General features: G+C 46.9%; 1 protein-coding gene across 1 annotated transcript in view; it reads left to right on the top strand.

Annotated features, from left to right (window-relative positions):
* Positions 1 to 21,513, top strand: part of Sdk1 (sidekick cell adhesion molecule 1) — a 983,759-nt gene that overhangs the window by 329,538 nt on the left and 632,708 nt on the right. Inside the window, 1 exon segment of the mRNA NM_001447264.1 lies at positions 13,922 to 14,081. Within this exon segment, the coding sequence (NP_001434193.1) occupies positions 13,922 to 14,081 (160 nt within the window).

Here is a 21,513-nt window from a genome sequence, read left to right as displayed (position 1 = left end):
CTGCTGCTGCTGCTGCTGCTGCTAATCGTGTCCCTAATTCTAGGGCTCACTCTTTAATAAATGATAAAACTTGTTCGTGCAAACATTGTAGCATTAATATTCCGGGGGGGAAATGATGCATAAATCAGTGTGGCTCCTTGCCTCAGACCCATATGAGCTTCCTATTCATCAACCACATATGAAGTAATTTGTACAAAAGAGATATAGGCTTTCAGCGAGCAGACCGTCCAATATATATTTCCCTTCTTTGTGTACTGTTTATCTCGTGCGCTAGAAGACAGGCTCGCAGAGGTGTGAATTTTTATTCTGTTCTGTTTTTAAATTCACATCTGTATTCCCATCTCCTAGGAGTCCTGGTAGGTCTTTAATAAATATTTGTTGAGTGAAAGAATAAATAATCAAATCAATATTTAGGCTTCTCTGGAATTCCGAAGTAATTGAAAATAGGAACACCTGTTTTTCTTTAAATGGAACAACTTCTCTGGCCTAATAGTTATTGACATTAAGGACTGTAGGCTGATTTATGTGTGTTATTTAGAAAGCCAGAAGTAAATGTGTTCTGGATGAAGTTCAAGATTCAGCACTCTGTAGGAAGGCGCCGGTGCGTTCCACGGAACCCCGCTCTAATGGAGGCTAGCAGGGAGATCTTCTTCCAGTGGTGGCCTTAATGCTTTGTGAACACGGACTGACTTAATCCTGTGATACGCTATGGTTCCCAGAGTATGTTCCTATCACATGCGTGGATCAGAGGCTCTGGTACAAAGAAGTGCGCAGGGGACACGTGGTCAGTCACAGAAATAGAGACCCTTTGTTAGAAAGAGGAAGGTTTTCCGGAGGATGGCAGTGGGCTGGTTGGCACTCTTCCACTGGGCCTTTCCTATGGCCTAGTGCAGGTGTTGCTGCTGCTGCTGCTGCTGCTGTTGTTGCTGCTGTGGTATGCTCTATTTACATGTGTAGCTCTGGTTGGGAGGGGTCCCCAGTCCTTATTTGCTAGATGACTCCTCAGATGTTAATCACGATGCCTGAGTGCCCTGAGAACCCCTGCTGGGGAGAGTGACAAAGTCAAAGCCTTCCCTGGGAGCACAGAGAAAGACCTCTTCGCTTTCTGCCCTGCACTGAGGCTTCGCTGGTGAAGCAAAAGGAATCCTGTTAAAACTTCTGGCAGCTAAGGTAGCGCTAGACAGCCAGCAGAGCCGGATCCCAGTTGGCACGAGGCTCTTCTTTCTCAAGCCGTCTATGATTTAAAGGAAGAAGAAGAGCCTCGCTCTCTTAAGGATATCCTTGATGGGGTAGTAAAAAGTCATTAATTGCATTAAATTTTGACTCTGATAGATGTCTTTTTAATGTCCTTTGTTCAGTTGTGAATTCCATATAAAGTCCGTCGTCTGTGGCGTGCAAGTATATGATGGTTGCTTGAGGCAGAGTCCCTGCAAGCGATCTGAGGTGGCAGCCAAGCTAGCTGCTCTTTTCTTGGCACTCCATTCTCACTTGAAGTTGTGACTGACAGACCGTGTTAATTCAGATCTGTGTGTTTGGCACCTTTTTTTTTTCCTCCCCCACCGCCCTTTTTGGAAAATGAATAAAATAAGCCCATTTCGTTGGGAGTGGGGAGGCGTCTGACAGTATCTGTGGCTCCTAATAAAGACCGAGCTCATAAGTAAAAAATGAGAATTTCTGAAATCCTGCCTGTGCCACTATGAACCTGACATTTCTCATTATTTAAAAACTTGACAAGGTAGGAAGGTGTATTAACATGTGGTATTTCTTACATTGTCTAATGACATGTGTTAACATTTGGAAGACTGCAAAATGCAGTGAACCAGCAATGTCAAGAGTGCAGAAAACGAGCCAGGGGATGAGCAGGAGGAAGGAGTCCTGCAACAGAGGCTAGACATCCCCTTGCTGGACGCCCGTAGATCTCTGGAAACTGACTCTGTTCGTTGGGTTTCCGTATCAACAGGAATACCCTTTCCCGGCTACGGAGCTCCAGAAAATTTGATTCTCACCCTTCCAATGATGCCATGTATTACAAAGCCCAACTGCAAAGAGGATGCGAGCATGTAATGTCTTCTATTGAGGTATCCTGAGAAGAAGCCTCTCTCACACTCTACGTCGGGGGCTGGAGATATATTTTCCATAGGTATCCCCTTTGTGTGGTCCTTGAACACCTGTAGCTCTACTGTTTCAAATAAGCAAATAAACATCCCCAATGCCCACCACTTCGTATTCTAAGATGGTGACCATGCAAGTCAATGACTCACTTGAGGGAGACGTTAAGGCTACACCATGATCTTGCATGGAATGTGGCGCCAAAAGTTTCCCGGCCCCTTGCGAAGTTGGTTTTTGTATTTTGTGGACTGGAAACCCTTTTGTGTAGGAGGGTCAGTGGGTCCCCCGAGAGCCCAGAGCTAGGGAATGGAAGAGCTGAGATCTAAGTTGGCTTTGCAAAGCCTTGCTGCCAGCAGCCGTGATGTGGGAACACTTCTCCTCGATGGAGTCATGGTTGCCCTCTTGCCTCAGCCCTTGCTCTTTCTGGTGGAATTGAAACACTGGGAAGTTGCTTTCACACGCTGTTATCCTGGTCTGAGAAAATCGATACCAGTTAGCTATCTCTTGAGCCCAAGAGTTCATGTCACTAAATACATATCACACGCTCACAGGCAAACATCTACGCGGGGAAAGTAAATCATAGCTGGTTTCTTTCCTTGCACCTTTTGGCTTTATATTTAATCAAAGTTGGACCTTTAGGGTTACGTGAAAGGCTCTTTGGAAGAAACACGATATAATATTTAAGAAGAATGCTGGCTATTTCAGATAAGTTTCTTCTTATTTACTATTTGGCTTTGGCCATGCTTTCTCAGTACAAACCGAAGAAATGACAATTTAGCACACTTCTACTTTGAAGTATAAAGTACTGGAGAGCTAGAAGCTTATTTCGGTTTGGAGGAGTAGGGAATTGCTCTGCCCCACTGTCTCTTCTTGTTATTAATTTATGTGCTGAAATAGATTAGCGCCGTACAGCATGAACGCCGTACATAAACGTCCCGTTTGTGTTTCCCCATCAGCTTCGGCTGTGGATTAATCTCACCAAAAGCTTGAATGGCTTCTTAGGGGGAAATATTGGGTTAGGTTCACCCCATGAGTTCCTTAAATATGCCATTAATTCACATTGACTTCAGAGAACACAGATAGTCAGCTTGATTTCCCCACTGGCTGGATGCCTTAGCAAGCTGTTTGTAGTTCTGCTCGCTGCAAGTCTCCGGGAGCCTCCCATGTTCCCCTTTCACATTCAGATCCAAGTATCCAGAGGATGCTGCGGTCCAGACATGAGGAAGTCGTGCATTTGTTAGACAAACTTCTGAGCACCAAGCTTTAAGGAGACTTTATGGTGCCTTTATCTAGGAACGTTCAGTGTGAGCTTGTGTGTGTGTGTGTGTGTGTGTGTGTGTGTGTGTGAGGGGGGATGGACCTGTGTGTATGTACACATGCATGTGGGAGAGGGACCTGTGTGTATGTACACATGCATGTGGGGGAGGGACCTGTGTGTATGTACACATGTGTGGGAGTGGAACTGTGTATATGTACACATGCATGTGGGAGAGGGACCTGTGTGTATGTACACATGCATGTGGGGGGGACGTGTGTATGTACACATGCATGCACATATGTACACATTAGAGGCCAGAGGATATCCTTAGTTGTCATTTCTCAAGAGCCCCACCTTGTTCTTTGAGACAGGGTCCCTCACTATCCTGAGCTTATCAGTTGGTCTAGGTCGGATGGCCAGCTAGTGCCAGGTATCCAGTCTGCATGTTTAGTACTTACTGTCCTGCCAGGTTCCTTTATGTGGGTTCTGGGGAGCCACATGAGAGTCCTCATATTTGCACAGCAGTCAGTTTACTGACTAAGTTACCACTGAAAAAGAGGGAGTCTCGGTCTCCCATTCCAGCCGGTCCTGGTTTCTGGTGGGGCTGTCTAAGGTAACAACTGAAAATATTTCTGGTCACTAATACAGGTTGGCTTGCTTCTAGGGTCTCCGTCTCCAATGCTCTGCATCGCCTCATTGCTGGAGCCAGACTGGCTGGGGCTACATCTAGTTCTGTCTTTACCGGCTATGAAACATTCTCTTTTGATGTGGCTTTTCAGATGTGAATTTCATATGGAATGCAGGGCCTTGTGCTTGTAGCTCTCTCCCGAGGCGCTCTCCCCTCAGCTGGCAATATAAAAGTTGACCTGCAGTCTGTCCCTTCTGAGTATGCCCCCCCCAGGAAGTAGAGGAGGGGCAGAAACTGGGAAGAAGGGAGGCTAGTCTAGCCTGCCTGTTACTTGGTCTTACAATATGCTCTGGATCCTTAGAGCCTGAGTCCCCTGACTTTGTCCCAGAGCAGTCACCGCCACCCCTACTGGGCTACTCCGTGTGCTCTGGGGTGCCGTCTGGGCCTCTGCAGAGGTGACATGAGGCTCCTGTAAGGCTGCTCACCTGTCACAGATGGAGCAGGGAAAGGCAGCCGCGAGTTGTCTCTGGGGTCTGTCTCTTAGGTGGGATCTGAAAGATTTTCAATTTGGGGGAGCTGAGGAGATAGTTCAGTCAGGAGAATGGTCACCATGCAAGCAAGAAAGTCTGTGTTTGGATCCCCATCACACATCTAAAGGGGCAGGAGCAGGGGCAGGGGCAGGGCCATGTGCCTGTAATCCCAGCACTAAGTAGGCAGAGACCTGAGGACCTTTGGGGCTAATAGCCAGCCAGCCAAGTGGAATCTGGGCTCCTGGTACACTGAGGGACATTGCCCCCCAAAAGTTATATGGGAAATGATTAAGGAAGACACCCAGGCCGGACCTCTGCCGTCCATGTGAATGGAAGTCAAGGTAAGGGGATCCTGGGGTTCTGTTGGAGAGCCATTCTAGTGAGAGCAGTAATTAGCGAGCTCCAAATTCAGTAAGAGACCTTGTTTGAAAATAGTACAGTAGAGACTGATGGAGGAAGATACATATTCTCTGGCTTCTGTGTGTGTGTACAGGTATCCACATGCAAGCACTATCACTACCCACCACACACACACACACACACACACACACACACACACACACGAGAGAGAGAGAGACAGAGACAGAGAGACAGAGACAGAGACAGACACACACAGGAGAGAGAGAGACAGAGAGAGACAGAGAGACAGAAACACAGAGAGACAGAGAGACAGATACAGAGACAGACAGACACACACACATGAGAGAGAGACAGAGACACACACACATGAGAGAGTGAGAGACACAGAGACAGACACAGAGAGAGAGAGAGAGAGAGAGAGAGAGAGAGGAGAGAAGAGACAGAGACACAGAGAGACAGAGACACAGACACACACACATGAGAGAGAGACAGAGAGACAGAGACAGACACAGAGAGAGAGAGGGGGGGGAGAGAAGAGACAGAGACACAGAGACACAGAGACACAGACATACACACATGAGAGAGAGACAGAGAGACAGAGACAGACACACACACACACAGAGAGAGAGAGAGAGAGAGAGAGAGAGAGAGAGAGAGAGAGAGGCTTCTGATACTCGACACAAAATTCTCATTTATCACTAAGGGTGATTCAGAGGAAAGTTCTTTAAAAGCCTTCAAGAGCTGTTGAAAGCCACTGTGCAGCTAAGTCAGTAGCAAGTACTGCCATCCAGCCATCAGCAGGGAGAGTGCCGAGAGACAGCCCTCTGTGATTGAGCCTACTGGCTCCCCTGGTGACTGTACCCCTCCAGGTACTGGCCTGCCTGGGATGTCAAGCCCTTGCCACGGGGGAGGCCCTCCGCTGTGATCCCTGCTGAGCTCAGCATCAACTTCAGACCTCAGCTGTCACTCCTGGGATGCTCTTGGCTTGTTTGCAAGCCTCATTTTCTAGGCTGGGCGTTCATTGGCTTCGAGCCAGCTACATCCCCAGCTCTCAGTGGCCAGGAAGATAGGCCATGCTTGGGAGTGAAAGTGTTTGTAGCCTCTTAACTGGAACAAACAGTGAGAAGCCAGGGCTTTGGTCTCTGCCTCTGTGCAAGGATCTACAGAGGTGGAGTAGCCTTCGGGACCTTCTCACGTTGGTTAGGAACACCCCAGTGTGCTAAGAGAGGGCATGTGGTGAGCAAGCCTCAACTGGTAGTCGCATCTCATTGGAAATGCTTGTCAGACAGCGGCTTGGAAAGCAAACCTTATTCTCCAGTTTTGTAGTTATCAGAATACATTGCGTTAGTGGTCTGTGTTTTACTTGAGGTTTTGCTTGTTTTAAGACACAGTCTTGTTGTGTAGTCTGGGCTGGCAATTCAGCCATCGTGACCTGCCGGCCCCGGCTTTCTTAGTGATGGGATTACAGATGTGTGGCCCCACGCTCAGCTTAGATGGTTTTGTTTTAATGATGTTTGTGATTGTTGGTTTACTTGTTCAGTGGTCGCCACCTTTGGCCTTAGAACTTGTGAGTCTCCAGCTCCTCTGAGTTTCAGTTGGTGGTTGAAATAAGTCAGCGGACATAGGCAGAGGTTGGATGGTTGATTTTTCCAAATCTGAACAATATAATCATAGAAGCAAAGACATTTGCGTGTCTACTCCCGTAAAATATTTATAAGTATCTGTGGTCCTCTAAGAGCACGAAACGTGGGATTTGCTATGATGTAGGACCACTTCAGTTTCTAAAGGTTTTTCTTTCATTCTTTCTTTTAAGGTTTGGGTTAATTCTATGCATATAATGCATCTGATTCTGGTCACCCCATTTCCTTTCTTGTCTGGTTCATCTGCCAGTTCTTTATAGGGTGATAATGACCTAGTTTGATCCTTGTACAACACTGATTCATCTCCTTTTTTCTTCCCCTCTGGGTTACCTCTCCCCATAAAGGCACGTGTATGCTGGTCACAGAAAGCACATCTGAACTGTCTTGCCCTCAGGCATATTGAAGATTTTTTTGTCCCCAAACATCAGGGTCCACTTACATTAATCGCAGCGTGACCTTGCATATCTGTGGACTTAACCACAAATTATTCAGTAATCTGTTTAGATTTTTACCTCGGGAGCATGTTTGAAATGCGTAATTGTTTTCTTTTAAAAGATGAATCTTACTGTTGTGAGGAATGCACGTTATTTGGTGAGATTAAACTCCTGGCCTCTCTGTGTGTACATAACAAACTTCTGGCAGTAGAGCTGGGGAAGGCTGCATCCCCAGCAGCAACCTGAGAAGGACCTTCTACCCACGCTCTCCAACCTACTTCCTAGGTGATCCATTAGGCCCGTGCTTTTGTTTCCCCCTGGAATTTGAAAAAAATTAGAATTTTCACTGAGTGATAAATTCATAAGCTTGGGGCATAAAAATGTTGGGGTTTGCTATAAAAGAGGTTTTGAAAGGAAGATTAGTGGTTTAAATGGAACCATTGGTTACCCTGGGGAATTTTGCTGCGTCAGAAATAGAGTTCAGTAACAAAAGGTCCTGCTTAGTCTGATTGCCCATTCATGCCACGATCAGGGTCCTCCCTGCCGGACCCCTCTGATTGATGAGCTGATTACAGTGCTTCATAAACTTCATCTCACTTTAGCAGAACACGTGAGCTTTGTCTGCCTGGGACCCCCCTTGTTGGTGGTGTGGTTGCTTCTTTTGCTAAGTGGAAGCTGACTGCCATTCTTCATTAATTATCTCTTTAAAACGGAGGAGTGGAGTCAAGGGCTGGCTCAGTGTGTAAAGTGATTGCTGCACACACATCAGGACTGGACTACGATCCCCAGCGTCCACGTAAAAGCTGGGCAGAGTGGTCCACTGTGACCCCATTGCTCAGGAAAGGAGAGAGAGAAGGGTCCCTGGAGCTCACTGGTCAGTCTGTCTAGCCTAATCAGCAAGATTCTACCCTCCTACCCAATAAAATGGAAAGTTCATGAAATGGCTCAGTGGGTAAAAAGCAAGTCTCAGAAGCTGATGACCTGTGTTTGCCACCCCTCGGCCCCATGTAAAACTGCAAGAAGAGAACTGGCTCCACGGAGCTGTCTTCTTAACTACACACACACACACACACACACACACACACACACACACACAAGCACATACACACATATGCACATACCCACACATGCACATACATACATAATGCACACACATACAATACACACACATGCAATACACACAGACACACACATGCAATATACACACAGACACACACACATGCAACACACACATGCAATATGCACACACAATACACACACATAGACACACACATACACACACATGCAATACATACACAGACACATACATGTAATACACACAAACACACACACATGCAATACACACTCATGCAATACATACACACGCGCGCGCGCGTAATAAATAAAGCGATTTCCCAGCAGCAGCAGTTATGTGACCAGCTGGACACGTGATGTTTTTGGTACACAGTGGTTGCTTCTATCTGCTCTACCCTTAAAGGTTTCTGATAGCTTCTACACTTTCCATCATAGAGCACGTAATTAAAACACCCAGGAGGATGCCCTGTCTGTGTGCAGGAAGCTGAGCCATAAGACAAGGCTAGGTTTCTTGTGCGTGTCTCCTCCCCATGGCAACAGTTTCTACTCTGGCATCTAGGTCGTGGTCCCTTTCTAGATGAGAAGATTATCTTTGCATTGGACAGGTAAGTTAAATCCATTTACATTTATCTAAAACCCTTAAAAGTCCTTTTGGGGAATTGACTTGGACGTCATAAAATTATGATGTTGATTTGAGAGAACATTGAGTCTGGTCCTTTCCCTTGAATGGACCTTAAATCTGTGTTCTTCAGACAGGTGCGACCCCGTTTCATCAGTGATTTACGTTCTATTTAAAAGCATGTGAAATTGGAAGTGTCGTGCTTTCCCATGGTTATTCATGGCAGGGACTCAGCGAGTTCCCTGCTGGAACCCAGAAGTCCTCATACACCCAACATACTTTCTGGGGGAGACTCAGAGTCTGGTGGTTGTAATTTGGGATGTTTCTATCTCCCCAAGGAGCAGGGAAAGGTCCATTTCCCCAGGTCAGAGTCTTGTGAGCACCTCGTAGGCTATTTGCCTGTTTTCTTTTCCTACTGTAATTTTGCGGGCATTTTGTCCCTGCCAATGGAGACTACAAACATATCACATGCCTTTGTGGGGGATCTGTGCACCCCTGCATAAAGATCCATTTGGCTTCTCCTGAGGAGATGATAAACGTCTATTCACCATAGATAGTTCTGGTGGTTTGAATAGTTATGGCTCCCCAAACACATTCATGTGTCTGAGTGCTTGGCCCATAGGGAGAGGCACTACCAGGGGGTGTGGCTTTGGAGTGGGCATGGCCCTGTTGGGGCAGGCGTGGCCTAGTTGGAGTGGGCGTTATCTAGTTGAAGTGGGCGTGGTCTTGGGGTAGGTGCAGCCTCCATGGAATGGGAGTGGCCTTGTTGGGGTGGGTGTGGCCTTGTTGGAGTGGGCGTGGCCTTGTTGGAGCGGGCGTGGCCTTGTTGGAGTGGGCGTGGCTTTGTTGGTGGAAGTGTGTCACTGTGGAGGTGGGCTTTGAGGTCTCGTGCTTAAGCTTGGCCTAGTGTGGTATTCACTCCTGCTGCCTGTCAATCGATAGGTAGAACCCTGTGCTCCTTCTCCAACACCTTTCTGCCTGCATGCTGGCATGCTTCTCTCCATAACAATAACAGATGAAGCCTCCCAACGGTAAGCCAGCTCCAATTAAGTGTTTTTCTTTATAACAGTTGTGGTCACCGTGTCTCTTCAGAGCCATGAAACCCTAGGACAATAAGGCACCACTGATACATCAAAGTTCCCTTTCCACAGTGAGTTTATTGGGCTTTCAGAGCATGGGTAACCTCAACAAAGCCACTCTGTCATGGATGATAACCTCAGGGAAGCTGCATCCAGGTGTCCCCTCTTGGTGTGTAGTTCCATTTCAACAGTTTCTAGCATTTTCTACGAGGACTTGCATCTGTTGATACTAATCAGTTAGTATTACCATAGATTCAGCTACCTCTGTCTTGGCCCCTTCATTTAGTTACCATAGCTGCAGGCCCAAGTACTCCAAGACAGTGGCTGGGTGAGCACATTATATACGCCCTCTCTTTTCCAAAGTGTCTGGTCTGTCTGGCTTTGTGTCCTCTTTCAATTTCAAGTTCAACTTCATGCTTTTCTGTAGGGAAGACTCACTGGTCTTCGAGGAATAACTAAGTCTCTATACTAAAATATTTGTGGTGATAATTTTAATTTAGACGATTAAAATTCCAGGGCTTTGACAACATGTGCTTTCCCTTCTTGTCATCACGAATGGCCAGCCTCTAGGCTAACTAGCAGTCTATGGCCATTTAGGTCATAAGGTATTTTCTTGCCGAGTACATGAAGCTATTCCTTGTGAAGGGTTTTCTTTCTTGATCTCAGTATCCAGCCTAGTAATTTGTTCATAGTCGAGGTGTGTGTGGCTACCTGTGCATTCTATGAAGGCTCGAACTGTAGTGTCATTGAAATTCCAAACCATCGTAGAATATTTTAAATTGATGATGCTCTGTCAGGTGTAGTCACAAATTCACATTCTTGAGCCTTGTATCTTAAAGCTTTTTTTTCTTTCAAAAAGATGTATTTTTTATGAGGCATGCGTGTAGGACACTGGAACCCTATGAAGTGGCATTTCTTTTCCTATTGTTAAAGAGAGAGCAAATGGCAGGCCATTAATAAAGCCTGCAGCTCAGTGAACCCCAAGGCATCAGAGTTATATCTATTGCAACTCGGCTTTATTGCACCGTTTGGGTCATAGGAGTGGGTGATTTGGGCTGAAGTACGTAGCAGAAAGGGAAATTGGACACACCGTTGACAACCAGGACCTGAGGATTCACTTTAAAAGCAGCTCAGAGCAAAAGCATGCGGGACTCTCCCAATAGGACCTGGATTAGTGGCTCCTGCTGACACTGAGTGGCATGTTTCATTACAGCACCTTCCCGTTGGCTGTTTATATTCCTGTGCGAGATCCAGATGAGACACACTGAAGGGAAAGTGACAATGTCTTATTCTCTTCATATTCCCAGGGCCAATTGCAAGTTCTATCCCATAGGATAAATGCACGTTTGTCTGTCTGTTTAATTGTTGTGCCAGAGATTGAAGGCAGAACTGGTGCTTGTGAGGAAAGCACTCTTCCACTGAGCCACGCCCCCAGCCCCTCACTGGGGGATTCTAGGCAGGGGCTCTACCACTGAGCCACGCCCCCAGCCCCTCACTGGGGGATTCTAGGCAGGGGCTCTACCACTGAGCCACGCCCCCAGCCCCTCACTGGGGGATTCTAGGCAGGGGCTCTACCACTGAGCCACGCCCCCAGCCCCTCACTGGGGGATTCTAGGTAGGGGCTCTACCACTGAGCCACGCCCCCAGCCCCTCACTGGGGGATTCTAGGCAGGGGCTCTACCACTGAGCCACGCCCCCAGCCCCTCACTGGAGGTTTCTAGGCAGGGGCTCCACCACTGAGCCACGCCCCCAGTCCCTCACTGGGGGATTCTAGGCAGGGACTCTACCAGAGCCTCACCCAACCCCCTTATTATAGGATTTACCTCTCACCAGGGAATTGTAAGCAAGCACTCCACCACTGAGCCATGTCTCCAGTCATAGTCTACAGACAGACACAGCATTGCTGAACTTTATCTCCAGTCCACTCAGTGCCTGTTTACTGAAAATCATGCAGGCCAGGAACCCATTAAGTCCTCTATAAGCCCCTTGTCTCTCACTCCTGTGGCCAAGTCTCCCACTGAACTCTCCTTACCGTTCCTTTCCGTCTCTTCCACCATAATGCGCTCTCCGTGTTTGTTCTGCGTCATTTTAGGTGCTAGGGATTCAGAAGTGTAAGGCAGGAGAAATTACAAATGCTTTTATTTCACTGTGATGTGAGTGAGATGGATACATAGTTTGTAGAACAGGTCAGCAGGAGGGGCTGTGGGAGTTAACCTGTGCCTTAGGTACAGTTCCCATTGCTGTGATAAAACACCATCACCAAAAGCAACTCGGGGAAGAAATGTTTTATTCCGCCTCTGCTTCCGACCATTGTCCATTGTCCAGAGACAACAGGGCCAGAACTCAAGGCAGGAGGGAGCCTGGAGGCAGAAACTGAGCCAGAGGCCATGGAGGAACAGGGCTCACTGGCTTGCCCTCTTGGCTTTCTCGGTCTGCTTTCCTATACAATCCAGGACCCTATGCCTGGAGATGGTACCACCCACAGTGAGCCGGACTTCCCACATCAGTGGTTCATCAAGAAAATGCCACACAGGCTTACACCCATCCAATCTGATGGAGGCGCTCTCTCAGCTGAAGCACTTCTTCACAGATAACTCTAGATCTGCCAGTAACAGCAACAACCACCACAACCACAACCATGACCGCCACCCACCAGGGCAGCCTGGATGAGGATAAACCTCTGGTAAAGAGTAGAGGAAGGCGGAAGAGCAAAGAGTCTGTGGTAGGAGAGCGCCCCGCCCCGGGGAAGTGTGCAAAGGGGATGACAGCTGTGCCATGGGCCCTGTGATATTAGCAGAAGAATCGCGAGCCCTTTCCGTTCATTTTACTGATGAGGAAACAAACCTGTGTGTTCAGCTCGAGGTCGTAGATCCAATTAGTGATGGCGCTTGAGCTAGTCATCAGATGTGCCGTATCTGGGTTTTCAAAGTATTTAGTGCATCTGTGCAAAATCTGTAAGTGTGTGGTGATAATTTTAATTTAGACAATTAAAATTCCAGGGCTTGGACAACGTGTGATAATCCTCTGAATTGTCACAAGTGAGCATGTATGCCACGTCAGTAGACCTTGGTGTCTGCTTCTCCACCGCCTTCCCTAAAGTTCTTCCTGTCCCCTGCCCCTCTCTATGTGTGTGTGTGTGTATGTGTGTGCGTGTATGTGTACGTGTGTGTGTGTGTGTGTGTGTGTGTAAGTCTTACCGTTCCTTGGTTTATTATAGTCCCTTCTTAAAACAGAACACTCTCTAAGTTATGTGAAGAAATACGGCTTTTATAAACTTGAATTTTACGTTGAAAGCTGATCTTCCACTAGACATCAGTGGCTAGGGGGCAGGGAAATGGTTCTGTGGATAAAGTGATCACTACACAGATGTGAAGACTTGAGTTAGATCCTCAGGCCCTGCATTAACATTAGGCAGTAGTGGCCCCTGCCTCTAAGTCCCAGCACACAGTAGATGGGGACAGAAGGTCTCCATGGAGAGCACGAGTTTCTTTAGCAGAGCCACTGAAATTCGGTGTTCACGGAAGGGACCGTGCCTCAGTGAGTAAGGTGGAGAGCCACTGAGGAAGACCTCTGATGCCTACCAAGAATGATCAAATTGTACCTCATAAACACCTTCATGCATGCACACCCTCACACATGGGGACATAGGTACACATGCGTGGATACTACACATGAAAATAATAAAAATAAAAAACAATGAGGCCAGGTGTGGCGGCACACACCTTTAATCCAGCACTCAGAGGGCAGAGGCAAGTGGGTCTCCGTGAGTCAGCGGGCAGCCTGACTACAGAGTGAGTTCCAGGACAGCCAGGGCTGTTACACAGGAAACCTTGTCTCAACAAGCAAACAAAACAATGAAATCAGTGCCTTGCATGCTCCAGAATATTCTGGCGTGTCACTTTGATAGCCTGGTATTAGTTCTAAGTAGGAAGGACGCTTATGAACGTGTCTGGTACTTTCTGGACCTTGTGGTATTTTGGAGCATCTCCTAGGCCGTCGCTTTTTCCTGGTGTATCCCGGATTATTTGCTACCTCATTGGACTTCGTAGCCTTCATCTCCACTGTTGAAAATTAGGTCTGCTTGTGTAACTGATTCATCGTCTAGATGGATTTATTGGTCAGATTGGGTTATTTTCATCTCGGCGTCATTAAGTGTTCCTTGTTCTCTCTGCTTTCTTTTAATATCCCAGATGACGTTGCACCCTACTTCAAAACGGAGCCGGGCCTGCCCCAGATCCACCTGGAAGGGAACCGCCTCGTGCTCACCTGCCTGGCTGAAGGGAGCTGGCCTCTGGAATTCAAGTGGATCCGGAATGACAGTGAGCTCACCGCCTACAGCAGCGAATACAGGTAATTGATGGCTTGACAATGAGATCGTGAGGTTAGAGCTGAACCCCTGGCCTTGTGGGACCTGGTGACACGAGTTGGCAGTGCTGGGTCAAGTCTCAGTGCACTGAGGGTGAAAGGCCTTTGTGTGTGGTCACGAGGGGGCTTGTTCTGGAAGGCCTTTTCACCTTGGAGTCTACCATTCCTGCTTTGGGAGAGAACGGAATTCCATCTAGTGAAACAGACTGCGCAGCACTTTCATGGGACGAATTTGCTATTTTTAGTGACAACCTCACCTACAAGTTTTGTTTGTATCTAACCGGTCCATGCATTTCCTGTAGGTGTGCAGATTAGGAGCTTCCAGAAGTCCTGCTGTTAAAATCCTTTCCAGCTGCCTTTTCCAACTTAGCTGGGAAAGGGGGCATCATAGGAAGAGAGTCGGGGTGAGCAGGAACCCAGCGAATAAAGAGAGCCTACTGTGTGTTGGCCATCACGCCAGATGCAGGGGTGTGTGGGGCCCACTGAGCCCTGAGCCAGTGTGGGGAGAGTAGAGGTAGAGTCTGAGCTATCTCCCAGGAAGCAGCCATAACTCTGCCTTTCTGCCTCAGGTCTTTGTATTTAAGAAAGGAAGTTAAAATGTCTTAGATTACCCAAGTTAACGTACAAGCGGAAATCATCGTGGCATTTTCATATGTGCATGTCACTGTATATTGTTCTAGCTGACTGCCTTCCTGTCTGCCTGTCTGCCTGTCTGGTTCCCTTTGTACCTACAGTTTTGTCTTTTATGGAACTCTCCTCCCTTCTAGTGATTCCCTTTCTAGTTCTGTGAACTATACACAGATAGACCCATGCGTGTGTGTGTGTGTACACACGTGTGCACACATGCACACACACATGGCACATACACACGTGCACACACAAGCCAAGTTTTTACATATGAGAGAAAAATATATACCTGTCTTCCTTAGTCTGGCTTATTTTGCTTGATTGACTCAATGATTTCAGGTTACATCCATGCTGTGCAAATGTCAAAATGTCCTCTATTCCTTATGTTTGAAAACATTCCATTGAGTACATGTCCTGTGTCCTTGTTAGCTGTTTGTCTGAGGTCAGACATCTTAACTGGTGTGTTTTCATAGCTCCTGTGAGTGGCACTGCAAGCGAGGATGTGCAGCCCTCTCTGTGGGATGTGGACTTAGAGGCTGGGTCCTGGGTCCTGCACCTGATCAGGTTTTAGCTGCTCGAGAGTGAGTCCCATGGTGTGGAGTAATGCTACACCCCCCAGCAGCAGTGCAGCCTCCTCTTCCTCTACATCCTCACTAGAATGTGTTGCTGGGTTGTGTTTGTCTCTTTGCTCTTTCTTGCTTATGGCCATTCTGACGGGGGCGAGGGGACTGTCGCTGAAGCCTTTGTTTGCATTTCCCTAAAGGCAAAAGACGATGAATACTTTTTGAACATTAGTTGGCCATTTGTATTTCTTCTTTTGAGAACTGTCTAGTCAGCGCGCTGTCCCACTTATGGATTGGGTGCTTTTTAACATTTAATGCTCGCAGTTTTTTAATGTTCCTTGATATTAATTCCCTTTGTGCTGTGTAGTTGGCAAAGGGCCTTCTGTTCTGTAGGCTGTCTCTTCACACCGGCGAGTGTTGCCTTTGCCGCGCAGAAGCTTCTTAATTGCCTGCCATCCCTCATGCCAGCTTCTGGAATTGTCTCCTGTGCTACTGGGTCTTGCTCACAGAGTCCTTGCTGGTGCCCATACCTTGAAGTGTTTTCTCTGTAACTTTGCTAGCAGTTTCAGACTCTTGGTCTTGCAGAAAAGTCTCTGACCCATTTTGAATTAGTGTGTGTGTGTCTGTGTCTGTGTCTGCGTGTGTGTGTGTGTATGTCTGTGTGTTTGTCCGTGTGTGTGTGTGTGTGTGTGTCTGTGTGTATGTCTGTGTGTGTGTGGTGTGTGTGTGTCTGTGTGTATGTGTGTGTCTCTGTGTGTGTGTTTGTATGTGTGTATGTGTGTGTCTCTGTGTGTGTCTGTGTGTATGTCCGTGTGTGTGTGTGTGTGTGCACGCACGCATGTGAGTACACATGCACAGAATGAGAGATATGTGAGAGATATGGATCTACTCCTACCAATTTCCTGAGCACCGTGCTGTTGTCTTTCAAATGTATGATTTGTATGCCTTCATCAGAAATTATGTTTCTGTGTTGTATGGATCTGCTTATCTGTTATCTTCAATCCATAACCCTGTTGTCTTTGTCACTGTGACTCTTCAGCACCATTTGACATGGTTTTGTGTTCTTAAGTCATTTGTGCATCTGCACACATTTTGGGATCTGTTTTTCCCCTAGGTCTGTGAGGACATCATTGAGACTTTGATGGGAATCATGTGGACTCTGTGGCTGTCTTCACGTGATATCCCTGTTCCCGGTACTAATTCTTCCCATCCATGAACATGAGAGGTCTTTGCGATTCTAATGTCGTCTTCAATTTCTTTCTTCAGTGTTTTAAATTCCCATTGTAGAAACATTTCACCTCCTTGCTTATATTTACTGATAGATTTTTTTAAAAAATCTATTACCAACAGATTTTTTTTTTGCTCTGCCTGATTTTTGTGTGTGGCAAGTTTGCTATTGATTTATTAAAAAGCTACTATTTGGCTGCTGGTTTAGTCCTTGGGAGCTTTTGGGGGGGGGGGTCTAGTTGGTTGATATTGTTTTTCCTATGGAGTTGCAAATCCCTTCGGCTCCTTCAGTCCTTGCCCTAACTTCTCCATTTGGGTCCCCTCGCTCAGTCCGATGTTTGGGTAGGTGGGTGGGACAGCACCCTCATAGAGGCAGGGGAGGGGATAGAGGGTTCGTGGAGGGGAAACTGGGATGGGGGATAGCATTTGAAATGTAAGTAAATAAAATAACCAATAAAAATGAAAAAGTTTAGAAAGCTACTGATTTCTGCATGTCCGTCTTTCATCTTGCTGCTTAGCTGAACGTGTATGACTTTCTGGGAGTTTCCTGGGAATCTTTCAGGTTTTATACTGAAATCAAATCACCCGCAGATAGGACTCATGCAGGTTCTTGACTTCCTATGTGCATCACTGTCTCTCCTTTCTATTTTTATCAGTATTTTGTTACATGGATGTCTGTGCACTGCACGCATGCCCAGTGCCGGTGTATACCAGAAGAGAGCATCAGATACTCTGGGACTGGAGTCCAGACAGTTGTGAGCTGTCATGTGGGTGCTGGCAATCCAGCCATGTCCTCTGGAAGAGCAGCCAGTGCCACTTCTGAGTCCCAAGCTATTTCTCCAGCCTATGGATCTATGTTTTTAAAGATGTGTTTATTTTTGTGTGTGGATTCCTCGTCTGAATATCTGTGTCCCACATTTGGGTCTAAAGGGGCAGAAGAGGGTGTGGAATCTCTTGGAACTTGAAGTAGGATGGTTGTGAGCCGCCTCATGGGCGCTGGGAACCCAACACAGGTCCTGTACAAGAGCAACGAGTGCTCTTAACCACTGAGCCATTGTACCTGCCCCTGCCTCATTTTTGAATGCAGTCAGCCAGTATCTCTCTCTCTCCCTCTCTGTCTCTCTCTCTCCCTCCCCCTTCACTCTCTCTCTCTCTCTCTGACTCAAGCCCATTTATATTTAAGAACCTTACCGAGAGATGTTTGCGAATTCTGATAATTCTGTTGTTGTTCTTCAGTTGGGTGGATTATTGCTTGTTCTCTTTTGGCCCCTAAATGTTAGGCCTTGCTTGCCTCCTTTGTGGGCCTGATGGAGTCCTGCCTGTATAGCTCAGGTTCCTCCCAATAGCACCTGGGAGCACCTGCAGCTTGGCTCCTGTAGTCTTCATTCTCTCAGGACTGTCACGCTGCGTGCTGCGCTTTTGAGTATGATGGGGTTCAAAAGTTACCAAAGTCACCAAAGGTCATGAGGCCCCAACGTAGTCAAAATCATGCTGCTTTCATGACTTAAGAAGGAATGGACCATAGAGAGGGTCCACTCCACCAGCTCAGCCTCCTTATCTACCCCACAAGTTGTAATATGCTTCAATTGTCTGTCTGTATGAATATTTCTTTCTCCCTCTTTTTCTTTCTTTTCTTTCTTTCTCTATCTCTCATTCTTTCTTGATCTCACTGTGCATGCATGTGCATGCATACATGTGCACACATGTGTGTGTGTGCATACACAGGTGTGCAGGCATACGTGCATGTGTGCTATCTAAAGTGTCCCACTTCCACATATGTGGTTATAAGCTTTCCTATAAAACCCCTGCTTTCTGGTCATGGCAGCCCATTGAAGGCTGGCTGCATTGGTCTGCAGACCAAGCCTAGGAACCCATGCATGTTCCCCCTCACAAGCTCTCATCCCTCTGTGCATCTGGCTCCTCCCCTCCTCACCACCCTATGCTTGTTTCTGCTATGTGCTTACCCTATAACAAGTAGGACTTTTGACGTTCTCTAATGTAGCCCCACCCCTAGTTACCTACTTTTTGGGGATCAACTTATCACAGCAATAGGACAGTTGGCACAGGACAATAGAGCAGTTCCAGTTGGAACCCCAGCTCCAACTCCTGTATGATTCCGTGACCTCGAGCAGTTTGGCTGTGTGCCCTGATGGAAAGATTTACAAGAAGTGGCCTTGTTAGTTATTTTCCCAGTTGCAATGGAAGCAACTTCAGGGAAAGGACGGCTTGTTTTGGTTCGCAGTTTGAGAGCATAGCCCATCTTGGAGGTCAAGCGATGGCAGCAGATGTGTGTTCTCAATGAGGAAGTGGAGAAGTCAACCACTGGGTCTCTGCCTACTTTCTTCCTTTTACTCAGCCCAGGACCCCAGCCCATTGAATGGTGCTACCCGTAGTCAGTGTGAGTCTTCCCACCTCAATGAACCCAACTAGAATCTCCCTCCCAGATGTACTGAGAGGTCATTCCTGACCCTGTCAAGTTGACAGCTAATAGGAACCATCACAGGACCGATTGCATCTCATGGTGGTGTTGGAAGCATTGTGTATTTTACTGTGTAAAATACCCCATTTCCTTACAACCTTCAACCTTCTACTGACTCCTGGCAGTATTCCTCAGTGTTAGTGTGTGATGGGGATTGGCTAACTGATGTAAAAGCAAAGAAACAAAACAAAACAAACAACAACAACAACAACACCCCAGAGAATGAATTTGGGGATGAGACCGTAGATGAGCAATGCTCTCAGACACACGTGGCTTGAGCTCTGGGAACTTCAGGTTCCCATCTTGCTTGCTCACGGGTGGAGAAGTTAACCATTTTGACCTAGTCTTGTCATCTGTGAAATGATATAATAAATCCCACGCCAGTGGGTGCTAATAAAAACCATAGTACATAATCAGTGTGTCTCAGATACTTAGCAGCAGGGCCCCAAAGATTTGGGAGGTGGGCAGTCTATGGCAGGAGGCCTTCAAAGCCGCCAACCTGGTGTGGCTACCTAGAAAGGGATTTTGTCCCCTGAGCTTCAGTTTTCTTAGTATATTTTCTGAGAAGGAGCTGCCTGGGGCCAGGCTTTTTGTCTGGGCATCATGATAATCTTTCCCTCCCAGCTCTTCTTAGTGATCTCTTCCTCCTCATAGGAACAAGACACATAGTGCCGTTTAGAGCAGTGATTCTCAACCTGTGGGTCACGCCCCCCTTGGAGAGTCATGTATTAGATATCCTACACAGGAGACATAAGCATTGCAATTCACATGAGTAGCAAAACCACAGTTGTGAAGAAGCAACGAAATAATTTCATGGTTGGGGACGACATGAGGAACCATATTAAAGGGGCACAGCATTAGGAAGGGTGGGAACCACTGCCTAAGAGTCTCTCTGTGGGTCTCCACCTTGGGGAGAGGGGAAAGGTAGATGTTGAACCTGAGATGGGCATTGTATCATTGTGGGCATCCTGTTGGAGGTAGTTGTGTGTGTGTGTGTGTGTGTGTGTGTGTGTGTGTGTACGTGCATATGTGCACGCACGTGCCTGTGGACAACTTCAGCTGTCCTCCCCAGACACTCTTCCATTTTTCATCCTTTCCTTTCCTCTTTTGTGCCAAGGTCTTTTACTGGGATCTGCAGTTTACCACCTAGGTTAGGCAGGGTGGCTGGCCAGGCCTATTTCTACCCCCTCCCCCCCCAGTGCTCAGATTACAAGTGTGCACCCCCCACATCTAGCAAAACACCAACACCAATCTGCTGGATTTTTGACACGAGTTCTGAGGGATCACAAGTGTGCACCTCCATATCTGGAGTTTTGACGTGAGTTCTGAGGATTGAACCCAGGTCAAACCAAGCCACTGTACCAACTGCGCCATCTCCCCTGATTGTTACTCGTAAAGCCCCAGGCTATTTTTATACATGCAACCTCTTAAATGTAGTGTTAACCTAAAAGTATGTGAAAGGGTGCATTGTTTAGGTTTTATTTCATTCTCCACCGCTCTTTCCAGTAGCGAAATTTACCTATTTGTTTGAAATATGTGGTGATAATCCGCGAGAAGACAAAACGGTGGTGGTTGTATTGAAGCAAGACCAAAGTAGTGGCTCATTATACATGGACCATTAAAATAAGGCAGCTGCCTCGCTACTGCTTCTCTGGGAGCACAATGAGGAAGCACGCATTCCTCTGAAGCAACCATGGCTTGTGGTGGAAGTGATGAATTGCATTCCGTTCACCGGGGTCTTCAGACTCTGAGATGAGTTATCAAGAATCCATTGTATTTTGTCATCAATTTGTCCAGATGTAAAAGCTGCTTAAAAATCGCATGCTATTCCTTTCAAATTATTCTTTCTTCTACCTCCTCCCCAGAACACTTCCAGCTGTCCCTCGTTAACCTTCCCGAGACCTTTGTAAGTCTCAAATTGAAAAACAAGGATGAGGTGATGGCTGCCTTGCCTGGAGTGAGCACCGATTTTACCTCCCCTGGTGTCAGTCAGGAAAATGCTAACACTGTAAGGAGATAACCACGTAATTTCACCCTTCCCAGCACCGACTAAGAATAGTCTTTCCTCTGCCTCTTGTATTACCGGATGCTTGTGGATTTCGGTGAATTTTTCGATGTTTCTGTTCACATTAATACTTATGCCGCCTTTTAGGCACAGGTGAGGACATGGCAGCGTGGCAACAGAAGTTGGGTAATTAAGCTAAGTTTGCACAGGCATCTGAGCTGGATTTGCATACAATTTTTACAGGAAACATCTGTGAGTTCTGGCCTGCACTGAGGAAAAAGGCCTTTAATATTTATATTCCAAGTGGATGCGTAGCCATGTGTGGGGAATTTCTTAATGCTCGAGCAGTATGCCTATTATAACAGTGGGGATAATTGGATAGTCTAAAAATGTCGTCATTTTCTTAGGAGACTCATCTCCATAGTTCAATTCTGTGCCACAACAACAATAGAAACTTGATGGATGTTTATTATTAGTTTTGATTCCAGTGAAAATAGGGATGGTTAAGGGAAAGCT

This window comes from Rattus norvegicus, chromosome 12 (assembly GCF_021556685.1).
Source record: "Rattus norvegicus strain SHRSP/BbbUtx chromosome 12, alternate assembly SHRSP_T2T, whole genome shotgun sequence".
NCBI lineage: Eukaryota > Metazoa > Chordata > Mammalia > Rodentia > Muridae > Rattus > Rattus norvegicus.
The sequence above is the reverse complement of the archived record's forward strand: the minus strand, read 5'-3'. Positions and strand labels throughout refer to the sequence as shown.